Source organism: Schistocerca gregaria, chromosome 6, assembly GCF_023897955.1.
Source record: "Schistocerca gregaria isolate iqSchGreg1 chromosome 6, iqSchGreg1.2, whole genome shotgun sequence".
In the NCBI taxonomy this organism is placed as follows: Eukaryota; Metazoa; Arthropoda; class Insecta; order Orthoptera; family Acrididae; genus Schistocerca; species Schistocerca gregaria.
Window position 1 is genome coordinate 308,405,116 of NC_064925.1, and position 15,143 is coordinate 308,420,258.

Sequence of the window (15,143 nt, forward strand, 5' to 3'; positions counted from 1 at the left end):
TAATGACCAAATGTAAATGTCATTTATGAATAACGGAAACCTCTTTAAGTTCGACAAAATACTGATTCTATGTCTGATGTATTTTTGTTTTGCGTTTTTTTAATTTTACCTTTTCTTTTTAGAAAATTAAGTTTTCTAGCGCTATACGATAAATCTGTGTTGTTTTCTTTATTTTTACTACTACATCCCTCTGTTTCACATTACAAGTAAACAATTTTTGAATGAAGCCCTGATTTACATTGACCGGTTTAAGTTTGCTGTAAATTTTGTTTATTTTCACATAACAGTTCGAGAATAGCTGAGTATACCAAAAATGTTCTGTAGGTAACACAGACATTTATATACCCTCACTTGGTTTCTTGATGGTTTACCATCTCCAGTTTCTAGGGGACTCTAGTAACACACTGTTTGCATATCTAAATAAACACTCATAATGTAACGCCTGGTAGGTATGCAACACACCTAGTGTACAAGAAACGCGAGTATGGCCTTAACTGACAAGGCTACTAGGAAAACTACCAGATTCTACTTTTAATTCTGGTGGTCTTCTTTGGTGTGTTTTTGCTTTTAGGAAGCTTTAATTGTCGAGTGCTAGTAATAGTGTTCCATAGATTTCGTGTTTGTTTTGAATACAGTAAGAGAGAGAGAGTCCCTTTAGTCAGCCATAGTGCCAGTAGTGCTAGTGTTTGTTTTCCATACAGTCCAGAGACAGGTAGTGCTATTTTCATTGTTTTCTACAAGAAGTGGTTAGCAATCACAGTTTAGTCAATAATCAGCCGCCTTTAGTGAATTAGCAGTCTAGTTAAAAGTTGATTAAGTCTCTTCAGTAAATTGATTCCTTAGGATGGATAGGATGTGTGACTGCTGTGTACGGATGCAGGAGGAGCTGGCCACTCTTCGCGAACAGCTGAGCGTGTTGATGGCCGCGGTCAGCCGTCTTCAGGCTGCTGCCTCGGAGTGTAGCGGCAGTGGGGAGTCTGGTTCGTTGCAAGGTACACCCCAGGTGTTACATGCTTCACCCACTGTCCCTGCTGTCGGTTGGGCCACCCTCTCCACAAGGGGAGTGGCGGGTTCAGCGGCGTTCGCGGCGCACGAGGCGGAGGGTCAATGTGGAGGCTGGCCGTGTGGCATCGCCCGCTCTGCCTGTGAGTGGACATGTGGCCGCTCCTTCAGGAAGGTCCGAGCAGGCACACGGGGGGAGGGGTTTATTAGTTACTGGGAGCTCCAACGTTAGGCGGGTGATGGAGCCCCTTAGGGAAATAGCGGAAAGGTCGGGGAAGAAGGCCAGTATTCACTCTGTCTGCTTGCCGGGGGTCTCATCCGAGATGTGGAGGAGGCCCTACCGGCGGCGATAGAGAGCACTGGGAGCACCCGACTGCAAATTGTTGCTCATGTCGGCACCAATGACTCCTGCCGTCTGGGTTCAGAGGTCATCCTCAGTTCGTACAGGCGGTTGGCAGAGTTGTTGAAGGCGGAAAGCCTCGCTCGCGGGGTGGAATCAGAGCTAACTATTTGTAGTATCGTTCCCAGAACCGATCGCGGTCCTCTGGTTTGGAGCCGAGTGGAAGGCTTAAACCAGAGGCTCAGACGATTCTGCGGAGAGCCGGGGTGCAAATTTCTCGACCTCCGCTAACGGGTGGAGGAATGTAGGGTCCCCCTGAATAGGTCAGGCGTGCACTAGACGCCGGAAGCAGCTACGAGGGTAGCGGAGTACGTGTGGAGTGCACATGGGGTTGTTTTAGATTAGAGAATTCCCTCCCCTAGGCCCGACAAGACGCCTCCTGAGACGCGGCAAGGCAGGAGTAGGCAAAATGCAACAGGGAATAACAATATTAATGTGCTAATAGTAAACTGCAGGAGCGTCTATAGTAAGGTCCCAGAACTGCTCTCATTAATAAACGGTCACAACGCCCATATAGCACTAGGGACAGAAAGTTGGCTGAAACCACATGTTAACAGTAATGAAATCCTAAACTCAGATTGGAATGTATACCGCAGAGACAGGCAAGACAGTGAAGGGGGAGGCGTGTTTATAGCGATAAGAAGTGCAATAGTATCGAAGGAAATTGACGGAGATTCGAATTGTGAAATGATTTGGGTGAAGGTCACGGTTAAAGCAGGCTCAGACATGGTAATTGGATGTTTCTATAGGCCCCCAGGCTTAGCAGCTGTTGTGGCTCAGCACCTGAAGAATAATTTGGAAAATATTTCGAGTAGATTTCCCCACCATGTTCTGGGTGGAGACTTTAATTTGCCGGGTATAGACTGGAAGACTCAAACGTTCATAACGGATGGCAGGGACAAAGAATCCAGTGAAATATTTTTAAGTGCTTTATCTGAAAAGTACCTTGAGCAGTTAAACAGAGAACCGACTCGTGGCGATAACATATTAGACCTTCTGGTGACAAACAGACCCGAACTATTTGAATCAGTTGATGCAGAACAGGGAAACAGCGATCATAAAGCGGTTACTGCATCGATGATTGCAGCCGTAAATAGAAATATTAAAAAAGGTAGGAAGATTTTTCTGTTTAGCAAAAGTGACAAAAAGCAGATTACAGAGTACCTGACGGCTCAACCCCAAAGTTTTGTCTCAAGTACAGATAGTGTTGAGTATCAGTGGACAAAGTTCAAAACCATCGTACAATATGCGTTAGATGAGTATGTGCCAAGCAAGATCGTAAGAGATGGGAAAGAGCCACCGTGGTACAACAACCGAGTTAGAAAACTGCTGCGGAAGCAAAGGGAACTTCACAGCAAACATAAACATAGCCAAAGCCTTGCAGACAAACAAAAATTACGCGAAGCGAAATGTAGTGTGAGGAGGGCTATGCGAGAGGCGTTCAATGAATTCGAAAGTAAAGTTCTATGTACGGACTTGGCAAAAAATCCTAAGAAATTTTGGTCTTATGACAAAGCGATAGGTGGATCAAAACGAAATGTCCAGACACTTTGTGACCAAAATGGTACTGAAACAGAGGATGACAGACTAAATGCCGAAATAGTAAATGTCTTTTTCCAAAGCTGTTTCACAGAGGAAGACTGCACTGTGCTTCCTTCTCTAGATTGTCGCACAGTTGACAAAATGGTAGATATCGAAATAGACGACAGAGGGATAGAGAAACAATTAAAATCGCTCAAAAGAGGAAAGGCCGCTGGTCCTGATGGGATACCAAGTCGATTTTACACAGAGTACGCGAAGCAACTTGCCCCCCTTTCTTGCAGAGGTGTACCGAGGTCTCTAGAAGAGCGAAGCGTTCCAAAGGATTGGAAAAGGGCACAGGTCATCCCCGTTTTCAAGAAGGGACGTCGAACAGATGTGCAGAACTATAGTTGTAGAATTTTGGAACACGTATTATGTTCGAGTATAATGTCTTTTCTGGAGACTAGAAATCTACTCTGTAGGAATCAGCATGGGTTTCGAAAAAGACGGTCGTGTGAAACCCAGCTCGCGCTATTCGTCCACGATACTCAGAGGACCTTATACACGGGTTCACAGGTTGATGCCGTGTTTCTTGACTTCCGCAAGGCGTTTGACACAGTTCCCACAGTCGTTTAATGAACAAAGTAAGAGCATACGGACTATCAGATCAATTGTGTGATTGGATTGAGGAGTTCCTAGATAACAGAACGCAGCATGTCATTCTCAATGGAGAGAAGTCTTCCGAAGTAAGAGTGATTTCCGGTGTGTCGCAGGGGAGTGTCATAGGACCGTTGCTATTCACAATATACATAAATGACCTGGTGGATGACATCGGAAGTTCACTGAGGCTTTTTGCAGATGATGCTGTGGTGTATCGAGAGGTTGCAACAATGAAAAATTGTACTGAAATGCAGGAGGATCTGCAGCGAATTGACGCATGGTGCACGGAATGACAATTGAATCTCAATGTAGACAAGTGTAATGTGATGCGAATACATAGAAAGATGGGTCCCTTATCATTTAGCTACAAAATAGCAGGTCTGCAACTGGAAGCAGTTAATTCCATAAATTACTTGGGTTTACGCATTAGGAGTGATTTTAAATGAAATGATCATATAAAGTTGACTGTCGGTAAAGCAGATGCCAGACTGAGATTCATTGGAAGAATCCTAAGGAAATGCAATCCGACAACAAAGGAAGTAGGTTACAGTACGCTTGTTCGCCCACTGCTTAAATACTGCTCAGCAGTGTGGGATCCGCACCAGATAGGGTTGATAGAAGAGATAGAGAAGATCCAACGGAGAGCAGCGCGTTTCGTTACAGGATCATTTAGTAATCGCGAACGCGTTACGGAGATGATAGATAAACTCCAGTGGAAGACTCTACAGGAGAGGCGCTCAATAGCTTTGTACGGGCTTTTGTTAAAATTTCGAGAACATACCTTCACCGAAGAGTCAAGCAGTATATTGCTCCCTCCTACGTATATCTCGCGAAGAGACCATGAAGATAAAATCAGAGAGATTAGAGCCCACACAGAAGCATACCGACAATCCTTCTTTCCACGTACAATACGAGACTGGAATAGAAGGGAGAACCGATAGAGGTACTCAGGGTACCCTCCGCCACACACCGTCAGGTGGTTTGCGGAGTATGGATGTAGATGTAGATGGTCTGTAGTAGACTACAGTAGTATTGCAACTCTAATAGATTGTAAACACAGCCCTGAAAAGTACAGTGTGTAACTCCTCCTGTGACCGGTGTCGTGGTGCTGCCTTGCAGGAAGTCTGAGTCACTGCCCGCGTCCTCTGCGCTGGAGCAGCTGCCGGCCATCCCGGAGTCTGACGGCGCCGCCTCGCAGCCAGCCCCGCCGCCCCCGCACCCAGAAGCGCTGGTCACACCGCCGCCACCCACGCATCCGCCACCGCCCCCACCGCCTCCGCCCGCTCCCACTCAGCCCCCCACCACGCCTCCTGGTGAGTACCATGCAACGATATGCTGCACCAGAACTTGTCGATCAGTGTTTATCTTCTTTCGCTGTTACTTTGTAATAAACTGACATTGTGCATTTGTTACCTATTTTGCTCTTTCAAAAATGAACGATTCGTCATGTGAAACGAAAAGACAGAAGTGTCCAATGGACACATCTAGGTCCACTTCAGCAATGTTCTTCGGAAAAGCACCGACCAACGTAACCTCCTCAGTAGTAATTATGTTTTCAGGTTCCTAATCTGAAATTTACAATCTAACATTTTGGAACGTGGTTCAAGGGTTGGGCACGAGAATTCGTTTGGTCGCCAAGATTTGCATATATGCAACCATATATCATTGAATATTATGTTGTGTAAAATCTCAAAAGCTGCAAAGATTTTAGGTTTTGATGTGACATAGACATAAAGCCGTTTAAAGGTCTTTGAGTCGACAACTGTATCGTTGGTAACCACCAAAGAGTATGTATAGCTATGGAGCGAGCATGGTCTACTGCGCATGTTTTAAACATGTAAGCGGGCTAGTCACGTGATTTTGGGACGACGGTACTTGTCTACAATGTTCCGTAATAGCGAAACTTGAATATTATACGAATTCGCCTTGTTTTACAAACGATTAGGCACATCTGAGTTTTAGTAATAGCTATGGTGCAGTATTGTCGTTTCTCCGGATGCAACGAGGAGTATGTGAAAGAAGGACCTGTTGCTTTTCACAGATATGTGTAACTGTGTTATAGTGTTATGAGGCAGTTTCTATGTTGAAAAATATCGATGCGCTGCACTGTAGAGATAATTACTGCGATTTTATGGTCTTGTATTTGCGAGATAAGTGCTCAATAAATTTGCAAATGTGTTTCAGTAAACTGCCAGTCAGTGTATACATATTGGTGCTGTGTTCATCTGCAGATCAAATTCATACATAAGAGTCTGGTTAATTTTCTCCAATTCATACAAGTTTTCAAACACTTGTGTGAATCTTAGTACTTCTTCGTAAACAGGTTAGATTCATTGTCGTTGGAACGTAATTAATTAGATCAGATTCCACAATGTGAAACAGTGCAATAGAAAACCTCAGAAAAGGTATTGTTGGTTGTCACTTCGTGCATTATTCCTAAATTCGAACACTGATTTGTATTTCTTATTTTATTCTTTTGTGCGTTGTGTATTGTTATACTTTCCTGATGAGATGGCGAAGAAAATGTTGTAGATACTTTACTTATCTATAAAAGCTGCGTGTTAAATAAAGAAAACTTGAAAATAATCATGGACACGCAGGTGGTGCAACTCGTTTAGCGCATGTACTGTAACAATTTGATAGTTCCAAATTCTTCGTTTTTTTCATGACTCTTCAACGCTGTCTACAGTGTCATTGTAAAGTAATTATTTAGAACAGAGGTTCGACAATATGAATAGAAAACGTAAAAAGGTATCGTTGGCTGTCACTTCTTATCCCATTACTGAAAATGCAGTAGTATAATCTGAGCCATGATACTGTGGCGAAAAGGCACAGTACCATTGCTCTTCACATTTTTAAGCCGACTTCAATTCCTAGTATCGAATTGCTACGATGCCAGTAAAACGCGTATACAAAGTTTCGCGGTACTTCTGGAGATGATTTATCTGTAGCAGTGAAGTAATAACATTCAAAATACGCTAAGCGCCGTAAGGGCTAAAATGCGCCATCCCAAAATCATGTGACTTGAGCTGCAGGAGATGTTGCTGACAGAATTCTCGCTCTCTGCATCCGTATGCTCACTCTATTAATGTTTATACTCTGTGGTAAGCACTGATCTGCACATAACAAGATGCTACACTCTTTAGTAGGTGTATGACAGTTAGTCAGTAAACAGAGCTCTCTGAGAGTCGTTGTCACCACCAGTAATTACGAACTTCATACCATATTATGTATAAAGGACAGTCGTAGATATTTGGCAGTACATGTTTGTTGCTTTCATGTTTCTGACTGTGCCTAATGGCATAGTACTTTTAATATACGTAATACGGCATGGACAATATAGCCAGATTTTCGTTACATGTATGTTAGTATGTGAAATAACGATTTATGTTCCCCCTATTTATACAAATTGATAATGGAATACTTCCAAAACATGTTATAAAATTGATAATGCGATCTTGTTCTCACAAACAACGTTATGAAATTGATGCTAGGGTTATATAAAATACAGCTGTTACAAATTTTCAAACGCCAGGCGAAGTTCGTTTGAATCACATATTGTATACAGAGTGTTCCCGAAACCCAACCTGCTGACATCATTTCGGAGGTGTTTTAGGGATATTTTTTAATGATTTTAGTAGAAGAGACCTAGTGGCCCACTGCTCATTACAGAGTACAAACTTTCGGTTTATTTGGTTTGTTACACGAATTACCTCTGCTTCTACGAAAATACCATCAGTCCTCCTACAAAAATAGCATTACAACAGTTGAAAATATTCTAATGTGCTGTCACGGAAATGTACAACATGCAACACAGAGTAATGCAAAGTGCTGTGATGCGGTTGCCGTCACAGCGGGTACGGCTTAGTGTTAACATCGCCCTTCCATTTAATTGAGTAAGCTCACAGAAGAGCAGCGTGTCGGATAACTCTCCATCAATAAACCAATCCATACTGCTGTGTGCCACTGCTGAAGTATGACTATCACTGACGAGAAAACAAACCCGACGTAGAACAGAGCGGTGCTGAATGCAAGATTGGAGGCCAAGATAGTTGTTGTGGTCTTCAGTCCACAACAACAATCTTGGCCTCCAATCTTGCATTCAGCACTGCTCTGTTTTATGTCGGCTTTGAGTAGCCATTACTGTTGTCAACAGCTGTACCTTGAGTGATTGGAACAAGTTTATTCCCAAAGAAGACACACAGCGCATACCGTCGACATTTTCATTGTTGTACCCATATTCTGAGTGTAATACAGGTAGAAAGATTAAGAAATCAAAGGAAACGCTACCGTAACGAGCCACCAGGAATTTCGGGTCCCTTATACTAAAATGCTCAGAAAATGGGCCTCAGAAATCCTACAAATATTGTCGCAGAGTTAACGATGACATGTCGATTGTTTCCAGCCGTCTGACGTTTCCAAAACCTTACCTTAGTGTCTTCTAAACTGCTATATTTCACAATGATCAGAGTATAAATGAAAATTGGCAGCAATGAATAGCCAGTACACTTCCTACGTAAAGCCATTCTAAGCATGCTCCACAAAGCTGCAATCTTTTATGTTTTGTAGATGTTAGATAAATTTGTAATTGATATGCAGTCGCAATAATATTACCATCTATCAACAGCCTAAATAACCACGTTTTGCAGTGCAGACCGGTGCGGGACGTGCAGCAAGTGAGTCAATGAGGCTCCGAAAGGTACCGACAGGGATGTGTAGCCACGTCTACTCCAATTCTGTGGCCACCTGCGCTAGGTTTCTCCTTTGGAGGTGCATGATACAGACGGCCTGATCGATGTCGTCCCACAGATTCTCGACTGGATTTAAATACGGAGAGTTTGGTGACCAGGGGAGTGCTCTTGGAATCATGCTCGTACAAGTATACTGCGAGATGTGAGACATGTTGCATTGTTCTACTGTAGATGTCATCGTGACGAGGAAAAGAAAACTATGTATATGTGTGGTCATTGCCTCAAGGATAGATGCATACTTGTGTTCGATCCACTGTGTCTTCCAGAATGACGAGATTACCCTGGGGATGCTACGGAAACATTCCCCAGGCCATAACGCGTTCTCGTTGTTTGCTTTCAGACGTTCCACGCTGAAAACGCCAGCAATCATCTGTCCGATGGAGAATACAACGTGAGCCATCTGAAAAGGCTACCTGTCGCCACTCAGTGAACGCCCAGCTGCGGCTCTGGCGTGCAGATTCCAGCCTTCGTTGCCGATAAACAGCAGTCAGTATGGGTGCATGAATTAGGCGCCTGCTGCAGAGACTCATACACAACAACTTTTGCTAAACGGTAGTTGAGGAGATATTGTTGGTAGACCCTGAATTCATTTGGGCGGTCAGTTGTGTGTATCCACCCGTACGTATCTCCGCAGCCGTCGTTCATCCTTGTCGTCTACGGACCATGATGAACCACTCTTCCCTCTGTGCCAGTATTCGACACTTTAACCACGGCGGCACGCGAACAGCTTGGGCTTAGCCATTTCGGAAATGCTTTCACCGTTGGCCCGAAAGCCAATGATCCTGATCTTTTGGACGTCAGGTAATTCGCTCTATTTCCGCCTTAAGACAACGGCTGCATTGTTTTCCGCGATCCCCGGTACTATTTCTACACCATCCACGGCTAGTGATGCCACATGGCGTCTGTGAAAGGCTATTGCGAGTTGACGTCGAACATAGTCGGTGGCAACATTGATAGGAATCTAATGTGTATAAGGTTACATTAATAACTACCTGTATGACGTACACCTTCCAGAATATGAACTTCTCATTGAGTGAGTCATAAAATACGATTTGTTTTCTTTCGCACAGTGTTTCCGGAAGCGACTAGATGTAGATGCGCTATATTGCGGAGGTTGTCGTAAACGGCTTTATCTTTCCAGTTGTAAATGTTTGGTTGCGTCTCTGTCTCTTCATCGTCAGGACTGTCGTCTGTGGATTATTGAGTCGTAGTTTCTACTGCCGCCTATGTTTAAGGGTTTCCTCCTGGTGTCGACAGGATCCAGGATGCTTCAAAGTTGTCAAAGGACAACAAGAATAATAGCTGAACACTTTTTTTTATTCCAGGGTGTAGAAAAATAACATCTAGCTTATACCTTGTAGCTTCTCTTTGCCTACCTGCGAAAAGCTTTATCTGTAATCGTTTACATTTTGACTTCAGGATTTTGTGACTGAATATTTCTGGAAATCAAGTAAAATCTCTGTTATTTTAAATTGAGCATTAACGTCAAGCTTCGCTGCAAAACCTGTTCCTACAATTGTTTAAAACTTCGAGCAGTCGTTTCTGTCGATGTTAGTTGTGCTGTGGTCGAGTTTAACGTGTGTGACTAGGTAAATACATTGAAGAATATGAATACGTAACATGCAGTAGGAAACGTTACTGAATGTTGCCGTTTCAACACTTTTAGCAACTACGAAGACAAAACTGCATTTCTGCAGTGTTTCAAGAGAATCTTGAGCCTGGAGGTTTTAGAACACTGTCTCTAAAGCGCAGAAAAGCATCAAAGCATGCTCATGGCGGCGCAGTATTTATTATTTCTCCAGTAAATGAAAGCTTCAGGTCATCACGCGTTAACCTATCCAAACAGTTTATTTGTTAGGCCATATAAATGACATTAAAACAGCAACACTAGTGTATAGTAACTGTCACAGTGTTTGCGCTTCAGAATAGGAAATGAAAAGTATTTCAGTACCAGTAATGAGGTCTAAACTGATTTAGATGAAAGGAGCAGTAAAATCACATGATGAAAGATACATGTTGAAAACCTTTGCTAAAGCGTACAAACTGCTTAACGATAATGAATGTATAAGTGCCTCAAAATCGTATCAGTAATATATCCATAGAAAATGTGTTTGAAATTAGTTTCGTATGAAAACAATATATGTCTTAAAAAAGCTAGTAATGGAGTAATACACTGACGTAAACGTGACTAGTTGCTAAGTCGTTGTTTGTAAAATGCCGGAACCGAAAGGCCCAAATGAAACTGTCCCGGAATTTCCGCACCAAACGCCAATCTTAACGTTATGATGCCCACAAACTGCCTGTTGGCTTTTGTGTCGAGTTCTTCGGCCAACATTTGTTTGATGATCTTTTTTACATTTCGCCAGCATTGGCTGGCAGTGTCTAAAGCTTCACACTCCATTGCTGGTGGTGGAATGCAGTAGAGTTCGCGGCCGCAGATTTTATGTGCTTGGCGCGCCAACGTTCAAGGGCTTTTCCGTGGGCCTTAGCGCAGTGTCTCCAACGGTCGTTCGCTGCAGCATAGGAATCAACGATCCGTTCATCCTGGGAAACGTCTGTACCAACCGTAGTACCAATAGTTGAGTAATTGATTAAGGGATCCATGTTAGTTCCGTAGAAAGGAGCTTTTTCCTGTTTCTTTTGGATTTCTTTATTGTGTTGTTAATTTTGTTTAACTTCGTAGCACTAGAAATAGTAATAATTAGTATACATATTTTTATTGCACACGGGATGCGGGTTGTACTGCCTATTTCGGCCTTGCAGATAATAGGGTAGAGGTGTAAAGGACAAAAAGTTAAAAAAAATAAAGGTACATACTGCTTCACTAGTAGCATGATGGTAGCAGCGGGGCTTCTTTCTGATGGAGCAGCAACAGGCAGTGGTTGCGTAGGCATCGCAAACGCGAAACGTAGAGCGGTGTGTGGTGCGTGTCAACGCAGCGCAGTGTAATACCGCTATCCGCCGCGTTTGTTTACAGCCGTGTTTAAGTCAACGGCCGCGGGGTCGAGTGGCGCTGCAAGCGATCAAGCGTTCCGCAGAGGACCGGTTATGCAGGAGTAACCGCATCTGCCACGCCTGTATCAGAAGCTGGGTCTACTGTACGGACGAAAGAACTGATTCTCTCAATCCCTTTTATTTTTTCTTCCTTTATCCGCTTTTAGTGGTAAAACTGCGGTTAAACCAACCGTTGGCGGCCACAACCAGTCACGAGAAACTTAGGTATGAACAGCTGATCGTCGGATAAGGTGGATGCACACGAGCGAGTCACAGCTGCCCATGCTCGCAGTGTCGGATGTCGGTTCTGTTTATATAATGCGACATTGCAGCGCGCAGCAATATTAGATTGGAAGGTAACCAGTACAGTCGTAGGCAGAAGAAAGCGGGTAGCGTGGCTGCTGTTCATTAAATCACAGACAACAATGAACTGGCTGAAACAGCAGTATATATTTTAAACTGTTATCAGTGATCGAAGATTTGTACGTTCGCATGAAAGGGCTGTGGCCAGAGAGCAATGTATTTGTTTAGGGCTATTCCAATTTTTGAATGAACACCGTAGTAGAAAAAGGCCAGCACTTGAACACAATCAAAATAGTTCAACACTGATGTACACTAGGTGATAAGTCAGGGGAAAGCGATGTACAGATTGCGGTACAGGATACAAAAGGGCATTGCATTGGTGTAGCTGTCATTTGTACTCATGTGATTCATGTGAAAACGCTTCCGACGTGATTATGGATGCACGACGGGAATTAACAGACTTCGAACGTGGACTCGTAGTTGTAGCTAGACCATGGGACATTCCATTTCGGAAATCGTTAGGAAATTCAATATTCCGAAATTCACCGTATCAAGAGTGCCGAGAATCCCCCATTTCAGGCACGGATGGTGCAGTCATCGACGACCTTCACTTCACTACTGAGAGCAGTGGTGTTTGCTTAGAGTTGTCAGTGCTAACAGACAAGCAACACTGCATGAAATAACCGCAGAAATAAATGTGAGACGTAGGACGAACGCATATCGCAGGACAGTGCGGTGAAGTTCGGCGTTTATGGGCAGCAAACGACAGACGGGAGTGGGTTTGGTAAAAGCACATCGCCTGCCAGCACCTCTTCTGGGTTGGTGACCATATCAGCTGCTCCCGAGGCGACTGGAAAACCGTGGCATGGTCAGATGAATTCCTATTTCAATTGGTAAGAGGTATTTCTATGGTCGAGTGTTGCGCGGACCCCATGAAGCCGTGGACCCATGTTGTCAACAAGGCACTGTGCCAGCTGGTGGAGGCTCCATAATGGTGTGGGCTGTGTTTACATGGAATGGACTGCGTCTTCTGGTCCAGCTGCACCGACTTGTTGACTGCAACGAATGTTCGGCTACTTGGAGGACATCTGCAGTATTCGTGGCCTTCATATTCCCATACAACGACGCAGTTTTTGTGGATGACAGGGCGCCATGCTACCAGGTCACATTCGATCGCGATCGTTTGAAGAACGTTCTGGACTGTTCGAGCAAATGATTTGGCCACCCAGATCGCCCTGCATACATCCCACCGAACATTCATGGGACAGTAGAGAGATCAGTTAGTCCTCAAAATCCTGCACCAGCAACACTTTCACAATTATGGACGGCTCTAGAGGCAGCATGGCTAATATTTCTGCAAGGGACTTACGACGATTTGTTGAGTCCATGCCATGTCGAGTTGCTGCACTACGGCGGGCAAAAGGAGATCCGACACGATATTAGAAGGTATCCCATGACTTTCGTATACTGATATCGCAGAAAAATTCCCGCCCTCCCCCAGCCCCCCCCCCCCAGCCCCCCCCCCCCCCACGAAAAATAAAATTTTCACACGCTTTAAACCATGTGGCTCTCTTCTTAATCTGATCGTGGTACTGCTTGCGAGATGTATCTTCTTCGAATGAGAAAGTATTTTAACTTCTGCATGACCATTGTAGCAAAACAAGAGAAATCGTAGCTCTCGCGGGAAGATTTCAGTATTTTATCGATCACTGTTCGATAGTGGAACGGTGGAGAAATGATGTAACAGCGGCTCGATGCGTGTGGATTGCTCAGTAGTCATACAGACGTTGATATTTGGCGTCATTTATCTCTTCAATAAGTATTTAGACATCCAAACGCGCTGCCTCCGTGGCAGGCTGACGGCAGCTGTTGTTCTTGTTGCGAATACATGTGCACAACCCATGTCTCCCGCAACGACTGTATCATGGCAATGGGCGGGATCGTTGCAAGGCACATTTCTCTGGCCCGTCTTCGCGGCGAATACGCTGCTTCACTGCCGCAGTGTGCGTGGTTCTATTGTTTCATGAGTACTGCCTTAACGCCCGAGGAAATGACACTGCGAGCTTGAGGTAATAAATGGCTGGTGTACATCGAGCCGTAATGGTCATTAGACTACGAGAACTGTTGTTACACAGACAATAGAGTTGAAAGCTTGTTTAGCATGTCAGTAAGGTACTTCCATATTATTTCAGGACCGACAGAAGAGGTAAACGGTACTTCTTTTACGTTCGTAAGAACGGCCAGCGAACTTTTTTTCCAGTAAAGTCTTTTGAAATGTGTATTTGCTAGGATCGCCTTTTGTGACTGACACACAATGGTGTAGCCGAAAATTTTTAGTTTTGTGTGAACTGCTCAAATGTATTCAGGCAACACGTCTATTAATATCCAGTATGTTAAATCTGTTTTGTTACAGACTGTGGCTGTGCTCTTGTTGCAAAGCTTGAGATCTTCACTTGCAGTGTATGCAACAATTTAAGTCATTCGCGATCTATCAGCTGTGTCATGCATTGAGGCATAAGATGTCCCAGCAGACGAAATTGAATACCAGTGTCCCACCATTCTCTAATGAGATGCGCAGGCGGTATCTGTCATTTGTGGATATCTTGCTACTGTCTAAGTTGTAGCGGTACTTTGTTTGATCCCAGAAGAATAGATTTTCCATCGTGTTGCTCGAGATGCCAATATGTGTCTGTCATACACTCGACACGCTGTATGGAGACAGGTCAGTACACAAGGCAAGGCCGACGCGTAACTACCCCATGTGAAGACCGGTATATGGCTATTTCTGCGTAGGAGATCCGTATGGCTGCCGCCGGAGAACTGCAAGACGATCTCAGAAGGACGACTGGAGCCGCTATGTCCGACGAGACTGTAATGGACAGGTTACAAGAAACAACCTTACGACCCAGGCGCCCTGTTGCTTGACAGGACATCATCTCGCAGCTTGCCTTAAGTTCTGCCGTTCCCATGTGGACTGGCAATTTTGTCACTGGTGAAATATGTTATTCACAGACGAATTCCAGCTTTCCTCTGTCGCAAGATGATGATCGTTTTCGTGCGTGGAGAACCAGTGTCGAGCGATATCTGCTAAATGTTATCCAGGAAAGCTAATATTCTCTGACGATGCGCGAAGGCATTAGTTTTCACAGCCGTATTGATCTCGCATTTCCCACGGTTGCCTTACCGCCAAGCACTACGTCTTGTTGGATCATGTTGTGGCTACAGCATACATTGACGACCCTGAATTTCTTCTCAAGCGCGATAATACCAGGGCCCATGTGACTGAGCATCACCAGGGATGTTTCGCAGAGCATGGACACTGAAGTAATGGAGTGGCCGGCGGTGAGTGCCGACCTAAACTCCAGCGAGCTTGTGTGAAGCAAGCTTGACAGACGTGTTCGTGGTCGTCCTGTTCCCCCACAGACTCCCCAAGAATTCTCAAGAGTCCTCGTGAAAGAATGGGATTGGATACGACAGGGTGACCCCTGTAAATTTACACGGGCGGTGCTAGA

The 15,143-nt window shown here is 44.4% G+C and overlaps 2 protein-coding genes across 6 annotated transcripts in view; one reads left to right on the plus strand and one right to left on the minus strand.

Moving 5' to 3' along the window:
• LOC126277936 (protein phosphatase 1 regulatory subunit 14C) overlaps positions 1–15,143 on the minus strand; it is an 866,863-nt gene that overhangs the window by 567,897 nt on the left and 283,823 nt on the right. The window lies entirely within an intron of this gene.
• Positions 1–15,143, plus strand: part of LOC126277934 (YLP motif-containing protein 1) — a 665,061-nt gene that overhangs the window by 61,401 nt on the left and 588,517 nt on the right. For all 4 annotated transcript variants that reach the window (XR_007550623.1, XR_007550624.1, XM_049977517.1 and 1 more), the window contains exon 3: positions 4,703–4,896. Coding sequence is in view for 2 of the 4 variants with exons in the window: in XM_049977517.1 (XP_049833474.1) it covers positions 4,703–4,896 (194 nt within the window). In the remaining 2 variants the exon portion in view is untranslated. The remainder of the gene's footprint in view (positions 1–4,702; positions 4,897–15,143) is intronic.